Below are 16,507 nucleotides of genomic sequence, written 5' to 3' on the forward strand. Positions count from 1 at the left end.
AGCTCAACTCTTCTTCTTCTGCCTGGATCGTCTAAAGTGCCTTTTTGCTCTTTTACATCTAATTCATCCAATTCCGTGAGCATCTTCCTTTTGTCTTCTTCACCAGCTTTAAACTGTTCTTTTCCCCAAGATTTCAACTTCCTCTTCAGAAATTTTAATTTCTGTGGCAGTCTGAATCCAGCCCATCCCTCTACTTCACACTCCCACCAGCCAGCTACCATCTCCTAGTCTAAAAATGGGTCCACCATTTTTCTAGTCTAAAAGGAGGCTTTCCTCTTGAAATTAGATCTGTGTTCAATTTAATGGGCTAGTGGTCTGAAATGCAATGATGACAGAGGTCTTGGGTTAGACTGGGAAATCTTTCCACCCAATCTTGAGATAAAAGGAACCTGTCTAGTCTGCAGCTAATTGTGTTTTCCTACATAGTTGACCAAGTAAATTGACCATTCTTGAGAGGGATGTCACATAAATTGTGTCTGGAGATGAAGATAGAAAAATTTTTCATACTTCTTGTTGAAGCTCTACCATTGGAATGTTCTTCGCTGAATCTTATTACATTGAAGTCTCCTGCTACACAACTTATAAGCTAAATTTCAATTTAGACCAATTAAGATCTTTTAGTCCACTACCATCAGTAAAACAAGAACTATGCAAATTGAAAGTCTATGAGGTTTAAAGATGTTTTGGAACATTAAAATGGCTCTATTCAGAAATAAAAGTGGTGGAAATTTCAAGATTACAATGAAGAACCACTTTTTTAAACATGAATCATTTTTAGATTATGGGCCTGTCCCCTTTTTAGGATAGTAGGTGGGAATACATCCTTGAGGTGGCCAGGGTTTGTGAAAAAATATTCTTGGTTACATCAGTTATCTGCACATTTAGTTCAATGAAATTTTCTAAATTTTAAGATTCTCTTATTTTTTCAAATGACCAAAACCAGTGGAAAAATAAATATCTAAAACCTTGAAAATAACACCTACCACATCAGATGAATCACAATATAGCTTAGTTACAGAATCACCACGACCAAGCTCCTCAGCTATCCCATATGAAATATATACACGTGGACCTACATCTGGTTTTGAGAATTCCTTTGGTAGCTTGACAGCAAGGTTCAGAAGACCAGTGTCAGGATTTGTATATTCCTGAAATGGTAGAGCATGGATAAATTCAGCATTATGAGCAGGGAACTGTTCTTGAAACAACTTGGGAGAAGGCCAATCCTTCAATTTTAGCATCTCAGGCCACAAATTAGCATGTGTACGTCCCTCCAAATATCCTTTAAAGAACTGCTGGATCCCAATTTCTACCTGTCAAGTAGAACAAAAGCAGGATGTAATTTACTTCAAACAGATAAAAGCAGTGTCAAGCACACCATAAACAGGATAGAGAAAACAACATACCCCTATATTAACCATTTTTTATCAGTAACAAATCAAGAAATGTTTTTATTATTATCACTATTCGTCATGCATTTTGTTTGATATATTGAATATATAATATGAGAGAATAGAAATGTGCCCAAACTTTTTCCAGACAATTTTTATAAATTTTATAATTATATATATTGAATAAAATTTTTTATTATCTAATTATAACATCATGGGTTGGCCCATTTGGCTTGCATGTTTAAACTTGTTACCCACCACCCCAACGAAAAAAGTAGTTTCATTTCTAGTCGATTTTAAAATTTGTATTCCATTTTCATCATTAATAAGCATAAGTTCTGTTTATTACAATGAATATATGATATTAGTGACATGCCTAAAATTTTATAATTTTTTTTGTATTTCTATTTATTTTAAAAATATTACTATTTCATTATAACAACACGGATCGTCTGCCCATTTGACCTAGATGGTCGAACCATTGATCCACCTCCTGAACAAGAAAACAGTTTTGCTTGCTAGTCAATGTTAAATTTTCCATTTCTATCATTAATAAATATACTTCTTATTCATCATGCTTATTTTTTGTTTAATAAGATGTATAGATAATATTAGAGTGTTCCAATTTTTTCTATAAATTTTTAATATTTTTAATTTTTGTATCTATCTATTATTAATTATGACATCATGGATTGGCTGATTTGTGATTTGACTAAGATGGTTGAATTGCTGACCTACTAGCCAAATGGAAGAATGGCCTCATTATTTGGTTGAATTTAATAGTTTTTATACTATTAAAATTATGTGGTATAGCCATGTAGATTTAATTAGTGAAACATTTATACAAAATCAGTGGATTTGATGAATTAAAATTGATGAAGACAATGATAGTTTCAATGTTTTTATCAAAACCTATGCAACAAATAGACCTTCATAGGCCGTGCTTCAGGCTCAACCTTGCACTATTTCGGGCTCGAGCTTTAGGCCGGGCCCATTCAAATTTTGGCAAAAGCTAATCCAAAGCACAGCTGATGAACAGATCTAGTAACTAAGACATGTCCGGATTTAGTACGAATGCAAGTGTGCAAAACTGGTTGTGTGACACAAATTTTGGGTGGGGAATGCCCCTCTTAAGGACTTGTTTCCTTCTTTGTATGCCCTTTCTGAATTAAAAAATGAGCCAGTTTCTACCTTCATTACCCCCTCATCTTCCTCTTCTGGGTTTGGGTGGAATTTGGGTTTGAGAAGGGTTGTGAGAGATACAGACTTGGATAGTATCCCGAGCCTCCTTGGTATCCTTGATAATGTTTTCTTGGAACCTATTAAGTTGGATTCTAGAATCTGGGCCCCCACTCCCACTGGCTCATTTTCTTGTGCCTCTTTTTTCTAGTTGCCCCTCCCTTCCCAGTTAATGAGGTTTGGTGCAGACCAATTCCCCCTAGAGTTGGTAGTTTTTGCTAGGACGCTTTTCTGGAAAGAATCAATACTGGTGATATGCTCCAAAAGAAGAGACCCAAGACATGTTTATCCCCTCACAGGTGTGTTCTCTATAAAGCGGATGGGGAGACTGGTTTCACCTATTGGTGACTTGCCAGTTTGCTAAGTCCATTTGGGTGTGGGCATTATCCCTCTTTGGGTGTAGGTGGAATCCTCCACCAAATTGCAAAGCCTTTTTTCCCCTTCTTCAGGTGCCGAATGAAAAGGGGAAGGACCATGTGGAGATGTTAGAGGGCTGCAGTATACCGGGCTCTGTGGGAGGAAAGAAATTCCAGGATCTTCTTTGAAGTAGAGAGAGGCAATGAAGAACTGAGAGAACTGATCCATATAAGGGTAGTACAGTGGCTGAAATCTTCAAAGCTATTTACAGACTTCACAGTGGATTACTTGTTGAGGAAGTGGGGTGAGATTGCTAACTGCACCCAGACCAAAACAGTGTTGAGTGTGTCTTGGACCCCCCACCGGCGGGTTTTTTTAAAACTAAACTTTGATGGGAGTAGTTGGGTGAATCCTGGACAATCAGGGACTGGAGGTGTGTTTAGGGATGAGAATGGGTTTGTTTCAGCCATGTTCTCAGGCCCAATTGGAGTGGGTGACTCTCTCAAGGCTGAGATCTTTGTAGTTTTGGAAGGAGTCCAAAGAGCTAAGGAGATGAATATAAGAAAACTCATCATTGAAGGGAACTCGAAGGTGGTGGTAGGGTGGCTGAATAAAGAAAATAGCAGGTTATGGATGTACAGTAATGAGAGAAGGAAATTTAGGTGGCTGGTTCAAGAGATGGAAGTTTAGATCAGCTGGGTGAAAAGATCAGCTAACTCTTTTGCTGATGAGTTAGCTAAGCAAGGAGTCGAGAGGGAGTCAATGTTTTGGACACAAGTGTATTTTTTTCTTTTTTCTGTTCTTGGGAGTTCAAGCTCCAGTTGGAAGATAAAAAAGTTTATCTTCCTCCATGTAATACCTTTGTGATTAATTAATGAAATGTTGTTATTGATCAAAAAATCATAACATTGATGTTCCTTGTGCATGGACCCATGTGAGATGTAGGCCCCATGTGTATGGAACACTGATTTGTTCCCTCGTGATTGGTCACACAGTAGATTTACACACTTGTGTTTGTAATAGATCTTGTGGCAACAAAGACAAGTAATTGAAGAATGGTGTACTGGTGCATTTATTGCCCTTCAACTTAAAGATTAGCTTCAAATCTTCTTGTTTGTATTTTGCATCAATGTTTCTAATTTGTAGTTGAAGCAAATAGTCGAATTGATAGACCTATCACCCATACAAATTTAATCAAAGTATGTTATCAATCTAATCATTGCAAAAAATAACATTGACTTGGTTAACAACCAAATGACCTTATTGGTTGAACTATTTACCTATTTGACCAGATCAGGACATAGGTACGACATTAACTCCCTTCTTTGTATTCTTAGCCATTTTCATCATTAACAACAAAAGATCTCAATTTTCACACATATTTTTGTCTAATATAAATTTTTATTGTTATTATGTAATTTATGAATCTCATGTTTATTTGTTAGATTAAGAGGGAAATATTCCAATTGAGTGTGAGAGGAATTCTTAAAGGAAATGGAGAGGAGAAGGTCGATTGGGTTCAGGTGGTTAAGAGGTATGTAGGAGTTGAGCAAGAGAAGACGAAGTCAAAGCCTAAGGTGTTGAAAAGTTTCGATGGTGATAGTTGCAAAGATTTTTCCCATTTCCTTGGTTCCTAAGGTCGAAGATGAAATGCATGCAAGAGAAAGGTGTAGCAAGTCCAATGAGGTGGTTCTGGGGCAAGAGTCAAGTTCTCTTAGTCCTGATCTGGGTGTTCCTTACAATCGGTCCTCTTCATACAGTTGTGGTGTAGCCAATGGGAAGACTGTTGATGGCACAAATGGGGAGGAAGCCAGGTGCGATTTAGGCCTATGCCTAGGTATGATGGTTGCTAAAGATTTGAATCAAAACAATTGTGTTGGCCTTGGTATCAGAGTGGAGACCATTCCTGAGGTATGTCTAGCTCAGTATCTTCAGAATGGGATAGGGGACTCTTCTCTGGGGGAGCTTGGGGTGAAGTTTTTGGTGTACAGTTTTCTAAAGTGGTTATGGGAAGGATTGGCGTCAATATTGGTAGGAGGAGGGCGGAGGTTGAAGAGAACATCTGTGCTAAAGAAGCAGAACAGAGTAGGGAGTTATGAGATTCGAGGATTCAAGCAGATCACATCTGGTTCATGTGACAAAGGTGTTCTCACCCCTTAAAGGTCTGGTTGGGTTGGGTCCTACTAATAGATTTAAAAGAATCTACAAAAGAAAATTCTCAAAAGCAGTGGATAAGTTTTAGTTGCGATCTGGGGGGCAGAGCTTGGTGGACTAGCAGTTGTTGAGTTGCAAGTTGTCTAGTAAGTCAGCGGCTATACATGTTCAAGAGAACGAAATAGTGGACTCAGGTTCGGCCAAGGACAATGGGGGTGGCAAGGAAGTTGAAGGATGAACAATGAAGATAGGAGAAGATGCTTCGACAATGTCTGTTAATGCTAACATGGTGGAGGAAAGGGTTGATTTGGAAAAAAATGGTTGACAAGGAGGTTCAGTGGCAAGATGTTGGGTTTGTTCTTCTTGGGTGAGGAGGAGTTCACTAGGAAGGCCTTTCTGGCTTGGGAGAATAAAAAACTAATGAACACTTATTGATAATGATAGCATTAATGGGATTTAGAAAAAGCCTATCACCTGGTTAATTGGGAAGTCCTCCTAAAAATACTAGAAAGACTAGGATTTGGAGTTAGATGGAGGTCATGGATTAAAGGATGCTTAAGTTCAACTCACTACTCAATCCTAATCAATGATACAGCAAAGGACTTCTTCCCGGCTAGGAGAGGAATTAGGCAAGGTGACCCCCTATCCCCTTTCTTGTTTACACTAGTGGCAGAAGTGTTAAGCAGAATGGTGGCAAAAGCTAATGATCATGGCTTTTTTAGAGGTTGGAGGGTAGGTAGAAATCAGGTGATTGTTACCCATCTCCAATTTGTAGACGATACCATCTTTTTCTGTGAAGGTAACAATGAAGCAGTGGAAAATCTGAGGGTGCTGCTGAATAATTTTGTGGAAGTGACAAGGCTGAGGATAAATTGGACCAAAAGTGGAATTGTAGGGGTCAACTTGGAAGAAGGAGATCTAATAAGATTTGTTGAGATCTTGGGGTGCGAGACCAGAAGCTGGCCTATCAGTTACCTATGTCTACCTTTAGGAGGAAACCCTAGGTCAATTGGGTTTTGGAAACCAGTTTTAGAAAGGTTTGATAGGAAGTTAGCCCTGTGGAAAAGGAATTACATTTCTTTAGGTGGAAGAATAACCTTGATTAGAGCCACAATAGAAAACCTCCCCACCTATTTCCTTTCAACCATTAGAATCCCTTCTAGGGTAGCAAGGTGCTTAGAGAAGTATATGAGAGATTTCCTTTGGGATCCAGGAGAGGAAAGGAAGGACCATTTGATCAAGTGGGAGAAGGTTAGCGAACCTAAGGAACAAGGGGGTTTAGGAATTGGGAACATCCTATTAAGGAACACAGCTCTACTAGGTAAATGGCTTTGGAGGTTTCCCTTTGAGAGCGACAGACTATGGCAGAAAATGATTGAGAGCATCCATGAGGTGAACGGAAATGGCTGGGATGCAAAAATCTCCCCTCACTATTCTTTGGCTTCTCCTTGGAAAGCAATACATGAAATCTACCCTAATTTCCTTAATTCCATCCGGTTCGATGTGGGACATGGTAATAAAATTCTATTTTGGGAAGATCTTTGGGTAGGAGAAACCCCACTTAAAAATCAATTTCCTGGTCTCTTTGCGCTATCTAACCTCAAGGGGGAAACTATATCCATGTTAGGAGCACATTGTCCAAATGGTGTGAACTGGAACTTGGGCCTCAAAAGGGGACTAAGGGAAAACGAGTGTGAGTCTTTAATCCTATTGTTGGATCTTCTAGGGAAAATCCACTTGGACCCTTTGCTAGAAGATTCTAGAATCTGGGTAGGCTCTCCAGACAGTCTCTTTTCCTGTTCTTCCTTCTTCAAAGTACTTGCTTCCCCCAACCCCCTAGGTGGGGATTTCCCTGTGAAAGAAATTTGGTGCAAGCCAATTCCCCCAAAGATTCAAGCCTTCTGCTGGGAATATTCCTTGGTAAGGTAAACGCTTGTGATATCCTACAGAGAAGAAGGCCATACATTTGCCTTTCTCCTCATGTGTGCTCTTTGTGTAAGGAAAGTGGTGAGACCCTATCCCATTTAATGATATCTTGTTCCATTGTGCTCCAAATTTGGGAATTCTTTTGTACTCTCTTTGGTTGTAGGTGGGTTCCCCCTGAAGATGTGGCAGGACTCTTCAATCGTGACTTCTTGAGACAACGAAAGAAAAGAGGGAAGGTAATGTGGAAAGAAACAAAGGCAGCAATTTGTTGGGTAATATGGGAAGAAAGGAATAATAGGATTTTCTCAGAAAAAAGCAGAACAATAGAGGAAGTCATTGATAGCATCAAGGTGAAAGTAGCTCATTGGGTAAAACCCATGGATAGCTTTCAAGTCTTCTCAATCACAGACATTCTAAGAACCTGGCCTGAAATAGCATAGTCATCGAGAGTAAGAGATAAAGTAAGGCTGGAGTTGAAACCACTAGAAGGCAATAAAGTGAAACTAAATTTTGATGAGAGCTCCTTTGGAAATCCAGGCGTTTCAGGAGTAGGAGTATTCAGAAATTCTGCAAGGAAGATATTGGGTCTGTTCTCAGGACTATTGGCACCGGAAACTCACTGAAGGCTCAACTTTTGGCATTACTACAAGGGTTAAAGTTAGCCGAGCAGTTAGGATACAGACATATTGAGGTGGAAGGGGACTCAAAAGCAGTAATTTCCTGGGCAACAAACAGTAGGCATACCCCGTGGACATTTAAACAAGTTATTAGGGAAGTGGAAAATATTGCAAAGGAGGTTGAGGCTGAATTTAAATGGGTCCGAAGAAGTGAAAATGGGCTAGCTGATGCTTTAGCAAAACAAGAAGCATTGAGACAGCAACTATTTTGGGCTGCACTGTAATGAGGGATAGAATAGAGTGATTAAAGGGATCAACAGTCCCATCACCAAGTTGTATAAACTGTTTACAATCTGAAATTTAATAAAATACATGTTTTACTAATCAAAAAAATAATGATAGCATCAATGTTGAAGCTAGAGGATGTTGAGGAGTAAGCTTTTAAGCTTGGCAGTAGGTTGTTGATGGGAGGGAGGGAGTTTTTGTTTGTTCAAAGTGGAAGTTCTCTCGGGTGATATCTTATCACCTTCCTACTGTATTTTCTGTTTATTTTTAATTAAATTTATTTTACTATAAAAAAAAGGCTATTTAGAACAAGGTCATTTACTAATGTGGTTTTTGGGATAAGAGGGTGTGGTAAATACTGATTCCTTTTGTTGGTTTTAGGTTTTTAGCATCTGCTTTTCAGGCACACAATCATGCACCAAGAAAAGACTAAGTAGATTTGGTAAAACCTAGAAAGTACAAATTATAGTCATCCTCAAGCTGTCAGACACTGGAAGAAACAAAATCAAAAGAAACAAAAAAAAAAATTAAATTATGATCAATAAAGTTACAATAAACAAAATTTTATCAAAAACAGTTACAATAAACAAAAAAAAGGTTAAAACTATAATTTGAAATAGATGGCTGCCTTTGAAGATGAAAAGTACTAAAGCAACAATAACACTTTTTTCTTTTTCTTTTTGAAAAGATAAAATAATTGAAACAGTAAATTGATCAACATAACAGTACTAACCTCACACCAATCCAAGCAATCTGTAGCCTTCAATGCCTTCACATCATTCCCAGATTTGGTACCACTCTTTTCAAGAAAAGTCTGGAACATCACCGCTGGATCCCAGCTCAAACTTGGTGTATTCTGAAGCACGTTACGAACTATTACTGGTTGGCCTTGAGCAAGATGCTTCTGAAAATGTTCAAGGTTTTCATGTTGAATGTCCTGTACAGTTGGACAGTACAAGTAGTTATCATAAGAACCTTCCCTGCTAGCTGCTTTTTGCAACTTCTCACCAATTACCTCAACTTTATCATGTGTGCCAGTACATAAAGAACAATGGGAAGAAATATCTAAAGTATCTGGAAAATCATAACTACATGCTATTTCCTCAGCACTTAATTCCAGTTCTTCAGTCCAGGTTCGTGGGAAAACACTTCTCAACTCTAGGAGTCCATCACCACAACCACCAAGCTCTTTAGGCGGGCAAGAAATACTGCCATCACCATTACATTTCCAGTCTGGTAATAGTAGAGAAGGAGCTGCCAGTTCACCAACTTTACTTTTTCGGGAAGAGCCTATCTGCCTCATTCCTGGGAGATGCTTGACAGAAGAAGCATAATTTTTCTTTTTACTAGAGCATGCAAGCATAACCATTCCAGTGCCTCCAGGTAGGTTGCCTTGGCGGATCTCTTGACAACAACTTAGGCAAAGGTCATATAAACAATTCGAGCAACTTCTATGAAAATCTACAATGGAAGTTCTGCAATTATCACTGTCCAAAAGAACAACATGCATCAGACAGGGAAATGCCTAAAAGGTGAAACTTTGTCAATGAAAGTAAAACCTCCCTGTAGTATTGAACATACCAGCAAAGTTGTTCATCATAGCCACATTTTGCCTGCTGAATCTGGATTTCAGAAGCCATTTTTCCTGCAAAGAAAAAGAAATGTCAATACAAAAAAAAAAAAGAATAAATTTTATAGTGCAAGGTGCAAAATAGAATTATCACCCACAACCTTTTAGCTTGGCCTCTATTTCCAGTTCAATTCTCTGTTCAACATTGATTTGTTTCAGTACTGGAAGAAGTAGACAGATTAAATAATGGAAATGTAGGATTTTGTCAACTTTATTTTGACCTTTCACAAAATCCTGATAAGATGTCAAATATGAATTTATAGTCAGCATGAAATTCTTAAATTGGCAGAGAAAAATTAAATATAGAAAAGAAAAAAGGAAAACAAAGAAAGAAAGAAAAAAAAAATGGTGCAGCAAATACCTCAGGTCCACCATCCTTTAATTTATTATCCAAGCATATCTTGCAGTTGCAGGTGCTGCGGCAAACTGGGCAAGCCATCTTAACTTCTTTCTCTGGCATCTCAGAGTACCTAAATTTCGTTAAACTTTAAACGTGATTGGATCATGAAGAAAGCACATCAAATGAACATATATAGCGCATTGATTTATAACTTCTAGTAATGTTGGACCATCCAACCATAATAAAAAAGAAAAGGGAATTCTTTAATCATCGCAGAACCACACTGCCTCAAGCTTAAATAATAAAATTAAATATGTAGCACTTGGCTATTGAAAACAGGACTTACAGAAATTGGATTACCTGTTTTTTATTTTTTAAGCAGATGCAAGGTAGGTCTGACCAGCAAAAAGAAAGGAAAAAATACTTTAAATAAAAGATTGTACTTGAGGAAATAAGAAGAGAGCCCCCAATTTAAAAGCCCTTTAGTCCAAACTTCTACGGAACTTGGTGCAGACCCTTTGAAGCCTGGTATATTGTGCCAATCCTCTTTGGTTCCTTCTTGCGACTCGGCTAACCCTCCTCTCTCTCCTGTTGTCTTGTCTGTCCAGCCTGCAGGTGTTTCCAGGTCCTGCCCAACAGCTGTCATTCCTAGCGACTCGGTGGGAGTAACAGAAGAGATAGGGGATGGTGAGGCTGTAGAAGGGTCTAAGGAGGAAGGGGAGCGAATTTGGAAATTAATAGTGATCCTTTTCCGAGCAGTTGGTAGAGGTGGAAATTCATTCCAAGTTGGGATCAAAAGAGGGGGCTGAATGAAGATAATCAGTTGGAATGTGAAGGGACTGAGGAGTTCAAGAAAAAAAAGTGTAATTAGGGAAGTACTTAGGAAAGAGAAACCGACCATTGTCTTAATTCAAGAGTCAAAGCTGACAGAGGTGGATAGAAGATGGGTGAGGAGTGTATGGTCAGCTAGAGGGTTAAGCTGGGCATTTACACAATCATGGGGAGCATCAGGAGGCATCATTACAATATGGAAGAATGAAGAGATGGACTGAACTGAAGAAACTAATTGGCAATTTTACAGTAACAATCAAATTGAGAAGGAAAGAGGATGGTTTTGAGTGGGCCTTAACCAACGTCTATGGACTTAACTCGTATAGGGAGAGGGATGATTTTTGGGAGGAGCTTGCAGCCATTAAGGGTCTTTGGAATGCACCGTATTTGGGGGGTGATTTCAATGTCATAAGATTCCTAAATGAGACTACCAATCCAAACCATAGGGTAACCTACAGCATGAGAAAGTTCAACCTATTTGTGGACTCATATGAACTGAGAGAGCTACCCATGTTGCAAGCAAACTTCACTTGGTCCAATTTCCAAGAAGAACCCCTATGTTGTAAATTAGATAGATTCTTATTCTCTTCAGATTTCGAATTTGTGTGGAGGGGACTGGCAGTAAGGGTTCTCCCTAGACCTACCTCAGATCATTGTCTAGTTAGGTTATCCCAAGAAAACTTAGGAGGGGGCCATGTCCTTTCCGGTTTGAGAACGTGGTTGCTTCATCCTGATTTTATAAAAAAAGGCCCTAAAAGCTAGAATCAAAGCCTGGAATAAGGAGAGGAATTTGGAAGAGTGGAAGAAAGAAAAGAGTGGATTGCCAATAGGATTCAAGAAATTGATGGAGGTGAGGCAGAGAGGAGATTGACAGTAGGAGAGAGGGAAGAGCGTTGGAAGCTGAAACAGGAGTTGCAGGAAAACATAAGGAAAGAGGAGATAAGTTGGAGACAAAAATCTAGGTGTAAGTGGCTCAAGGAGGGAGACGGGAATACCAAATTTTTTCATACCTTAGCAAATGGAAGGAAGGGGAAGAATTTTGTGGGGAGGCTGGAATGGAATGGGGAAGTGATTACAAGTGAAGAGGACATAGCAAGAGCTTTTGTGGATCATTTCAAATCCATTTATGACAGCCCAAGAAGAGAGAGAGAGAGAGAGAGAGAGAGAGAGAGAGAAGGAGAAGAAGAAGAAGAAGAAGAAGAAGAAATTCCTGACCTTGATTGGCTTCCAAGGAATAGAGTTTTGATGGATCAGCTAGAAAAGAATTTTGAGGTCCAAGAAGTAAAAGATGCTTTTTTTATGAATTAAAAGATGCTATTTTTTTAATGGAAACATCTAAAGCCCCAGGCCCAGATGGTTTCACGATGGCCTTTTACCAAGATTGTTGGGATATTATAGGTGGTGATTTAATGGAGGTCTTCTTGGAATTCTTTGAGAGAGGTGTAAGATAAATTCAAGTGCCAATGCTACTTTCATAGCTCATATTCCTAAAAGGTAAATGCAAACCACCCAAAGGATTTTAGGCCCATAAGCCTAATCGGTAGTATGTATAAGGTAATCTCAAAGGTCGTGGCAAAAAGAATAAAAAAGGTACTACCATCCTTGATTTCTCCGAACGAAGGGGCATTTGTGTCAAGAAGGCAAATTATTAATCAGATCCTTATTGCCAATGAATGTGTGGGTTACAGAAAAAAACAAGGAGAAAATGGCCTCATTTGCAAACTAGACTTGGAGAAGGCCTATGATTTGGTGGATTAGGGTTTTTTACTAGAAGTATTAAGAATTAGAGGATTTGGAAAGAGGTGGTGCATGTGGGTTAAGGGTTGTATCTCTTCATGCCACTACTCCATTCTAGTTAATGGGGCAGCCAAGGATTTCTTCTCGGCAAAGAGAGGTTTAAGACAAGGGGACCCTCTTTCCCCTTTCCTTTTCACCCCGATAGTTGATGTGTTGAGTGTCCAGATTACTAGAGCCGATGCTAGAAATTTGCTTAGAGGGTGGAGAGTAGGGAGGGAGGAAATAGTTGTAACCCACCTTCAATTTGCTAATGATTTGATTCTTTTGTGAAAGAGATCTAGAGGAGTTGGAAAATTTAAAGGTCTTGGTAGAGAATTTTGAAAAGGTCTCCAACTTGAGAGTAAATTGGAATAAAAGTTGTGTAGCTGGAATTAATAGGCAAGAACCAGAGGTGGCATCTTTGGCTAGATCTCTAGGTTGTGAGGTAAGTGATAGACCTCTTAAGTATTTAGGCTTACCTTTGAGAGGAAACCCGAGGTCAAATAGCTTTTGGTACCCAGTTTTGGAAAGATTCTCAAAGAGACTAGCAAGTTGGAAAAGGAACTACATCTCTTTAGGGGGGTAGAATCACTCTAATTAAGTCAACACTAGCAAATTTGCCAGTGTATTTTTTGTCTACCTTCAAATTGCCTGTTAAGATTGCAAACCAAGTTGAAAAAATAATGAGAGATTTTTTGTGGGAACCTGGAGATACTATAAAGGATCATAGGGTAAAATGGGAAGTGGTGTCTAGAAAGAAAGGCAAAGGAGGCTTAGGGATTGGAAATATTAGAATAAGAAACACAACTTTGTTAGGCAAATGGTTATGGAGGTTTCCTAAGGAGCAAGAGTTTTTATGGCATAAGGTGATAAGAAGTATTCATGGAATTGCAGCAAATGGATGGGACGCTGGACTCGACCCAAGGGCTTCGTGCTTTTCCCCGTGAAAAGATATTGTTCGTATCTTGCCTGTCTTTTCTCTCCTTTCATCAGGTATGATGCTTGCATAGGTAATAAGATTCTTTTTTGGGAGGACTTATGGATTGGGGAATCTCCCCTTAAGGATAGATTCTCGAACCTATATTCCCTTTCTTTGAAAAGTTTCAATTTATCTCATTTTTCATGTTTCTGGGGATTGGGATCTTGGACTAATGAGAGGTTTGAGGGACTCAGAAGTGGGTTTGACAGATGATCTTTTTTCTCTTCTAAGCTTAATTTTTCTAGACCACTCTTCTCCTGACAGTAGAATTTGGACTAAAACTTCTACGGTAGTTTTTCTTGTTCTTCATTTTTCAATGCTATGGTCCTTCCTTTTAACCCAGTTACCTCCTTTCCTGTTAAAGAAGTATGGAGCGCTCTCGTACCCCCAAAAGTAAGGGATTTTTGTTGGGAAGTGGTTCTCCAAAAAATCAATACCTTGGAAGTGCTTCAAAAAAAGAGGCCAAATTGGTGCTTGTCCCCTCATGTGTATAGCCTTTGCTTGAGGAATGGTGAGATAGTGAATCACCTATTAATTTCTTGTCCTTTTATTGCTCTAATTTGGGATTGGTTCTCCCCTATCTTTGATTGTAGGTGGACTCCCCTCACAAGTGTAGCGGAATTATTTGACCCTAGCTTTTTCCGACAACCAAAGGAGAGAGGAAGGGTGATGTGGAGAACAACGAGGGCAGCTATCTTGTGGACAATGTGGGAAGAGAGAAACAATAGGATTTTTCCAAGGGAAAGAAAAATCAGCTCCTGAAGTTATTAAAGGGATCACCATCAAGGCAATACATTGGCTGAAAACTCCTGAAATTATTGAAGGGATCACCATCAAGGCAATACATTGGCTGAAAACTCTCGACTTGTTCAAGGATGTCTCTGTAGATGATTTGACTAGAGGCTGGAGTATTTTAGCAAGGTCTTTTTTTTTATGAATGATAATAAATTTATTAATTCAGAAGCAGATTTAGAGTGAGTTCATACAACACCCCAGGGAGAGGCGCGAGCTGCAGCCCCTCCTTGAATCTTACAAGTAAACTAGGAAAGAAAAGCAAGAATCACAACTGAGCCCAAAAAAAATCTTCCCTATTTACCCCTTGCTTGGATAACACATCTAACAAAGTATTTTCTGATCTCCCCACCCACTGTACAGTGACCAACATATTCCTTGTCAACCAACTAGATTTCTTCATTTCATTCTTGTAACGCCACATAGCCTCTTTAGGATTTTTCAACCAACCCACCACCACTTTGGAATCCCCCTCGATTGTTAGGTGTTGTACCCCCAACTGGTTTGCAAATTGCACCCCTTGTACAGCAGCTAAAGTATTTTAGCAAGGTCTTTTTTTTTTTTTGATCAATAACACTTTTCATTAATTCATCAGTAGAAAATTTACAAGTGGAAGACAAACTCACTTATCTTCCAAGAGTCACAAAGAACTTCAAGAAATGAAAAAAGAAAATACAAAGATACAAAGACACTAACGTTACAACTTAGCCCAAAACAAATAATCCCTTTCTGCCCCTTGTTTTGCTAAACCGTCAGCTAGGGAATTAGCTGATCTTTTAATCCAACATGTCTTAACTTCCATCTCCCACACCAGCCATTTGAATTTCCTCTTCTCATTATTATACTTCCATAAATCATTTTGATCTTTAGTCAGCCACCCTATCACCACCTCTGAATCCCCTTCAATTATAAGTTTCTTGATGTTCAGTTCCTTAGCTTTCCGGGCTCCTTCCATAACTGCACATATCTCAGCTCTAAGGGAGTCGCCCACTCCAATTGGGCCTGAGAACATAGCAGAGATGACCCCATTTTCATCTCTAAAAACACCCCCGATCCCCGATTGTCCCGGGTTTCCCCTACTGCATCCATCAAAGTTTAATTTCAAGAATCCACTAGGTGGGGGGGTCCAAGCCACACTCATTACTGACTTGGTTTGCGTGCAATTTGCAATTTCACCCCACTTCCTCAACATGTCATCCATAGTGTAATCTGTGAATATTTCCAAAGATTTCAGCCACTATACCGCCCTAAAATGTATGATAGCCCTCAGATCTACTGTTCCTCTCTGAGTTTCTAAGAATATCCTAGAATTTCTTTCTTCCCACAGTGTCCAACATACTGCAGCCCTTAGTCCTCTCCACATTGTCCTTCCCCTTTTTAACCGCCACCTGAAAAAGGAAGGTGAGAAAAGGCCCTGCATGTCTGATGGGGGATTCCAGTTGCATCCAAATAAGGAGAAAGCCCAATCCCACAATGATCTCGCGAAGTGGCAAGACACCATTAGGTGAAAACCAGTCTCCCCATCTGCTTTACACAGAACACACAACTAAGGTGACAAGCAAGTATTGGGTCTCTTCTTTTGGAGTAGATCACCAATGTTGATTCTTTCCAGATAGGCTTCCCAACAAAAACTACCAACCCTAGGAGGTACAGCTCTGCACCAAACCTCACCAATAGGGAAAGGGGACAAGGTAAGACTGGTGGACTGACTTAAGACTTTGAAGAACGAAGCACAAGAGAAAATGCCATTGGGGGTAGGTGTCCAAATTCTAGAATCCGCCCTAGTGGGGTCTAAGACAACGTTATCAAGAAGTGCAAGAAATCTCGAAATACAGTCGAAGTCTGAGTCCCTCAAATCCCTTCTTAGACCCAAGTTCAACCCAATCCCAGAAGTGGAAGAGGATGGGGTGGTGAAAGACGAGATCGGCTCATTTTTCAAATCAGAAAGAGCATACAAAGACGGAAACTGATCCTTTAAAGAGGCGCTCCCCACCCAGGTTTGTTCCCAAATCTTTATGGAGTTACCGAAATTCAAGTCATACCTGATATTAGGAATGAAAACTGGTAGCAGGTCATGAATGGCTTTCCAAGGAGAATTGCTTGTGATCCTAGCTCTGATTCCAGCGTCCCATCAATTGTTCTCCAGCCCATGAATACTTGCCACTATTCTAGCCCATAGCTTCTCCTTCT

General features: G+C 39.4%; 1 protein-coding gene across 2 annotated transcripts in view; it reads right to left on the bottom strand.

Moving 5' to 3' along the window:
* Positions 1 to 16,507, bottom strand: part of LOC104612247 (lysine-specific demethylase JMJ27-like) — a 54,125-nt gene that overhangs the window by 28,991 nt on the left and 8,627 nt on the right. For both annotated transcript variants that reach the window (XM_010279603.3, XM_010279602.3), the window contains exons 3-7: positions 9,961 to 10,069; positions 9,701 to 9,833; positions 9,551 to 9,614; positions 8,703 to 9,456; positions 984 to 1,313 (exon numbers count right to left, since the gene is read on the bottom strand). In XM_010279603.3, the coding sequence (XP_010277905.1) occupies positions 984 to 1,313; positions 8,703 to 9,456; positions 9,551 to 9,614; positions 9,701 to 9,833; positions 9,961 to 10,069 (1,390 nt within the window). The remainder of the gene's footprint in view (positions 1 to 983; positions 1,314 to 8,702; positions 9,457 to 9,550; positions 9,615 to 9,700; positions 9,834 to 9,960; positions 10,070 to 16,507) is intronic.

Source organism: Nelumbo nucifera, chromosome 1 (assembly GCF_055504915.1).
Source record: "Nelumbo nucifera cultivar China Antique chromosome 1, China Antique-T2T, whole genome shotgun sequence".
NCBI lineage: Eukaryota > Viridiplantae > Streptophyta > Magnoliopsida > Proteales > Nelumbonaceae > Nelumbo > Nelumbo nucifera.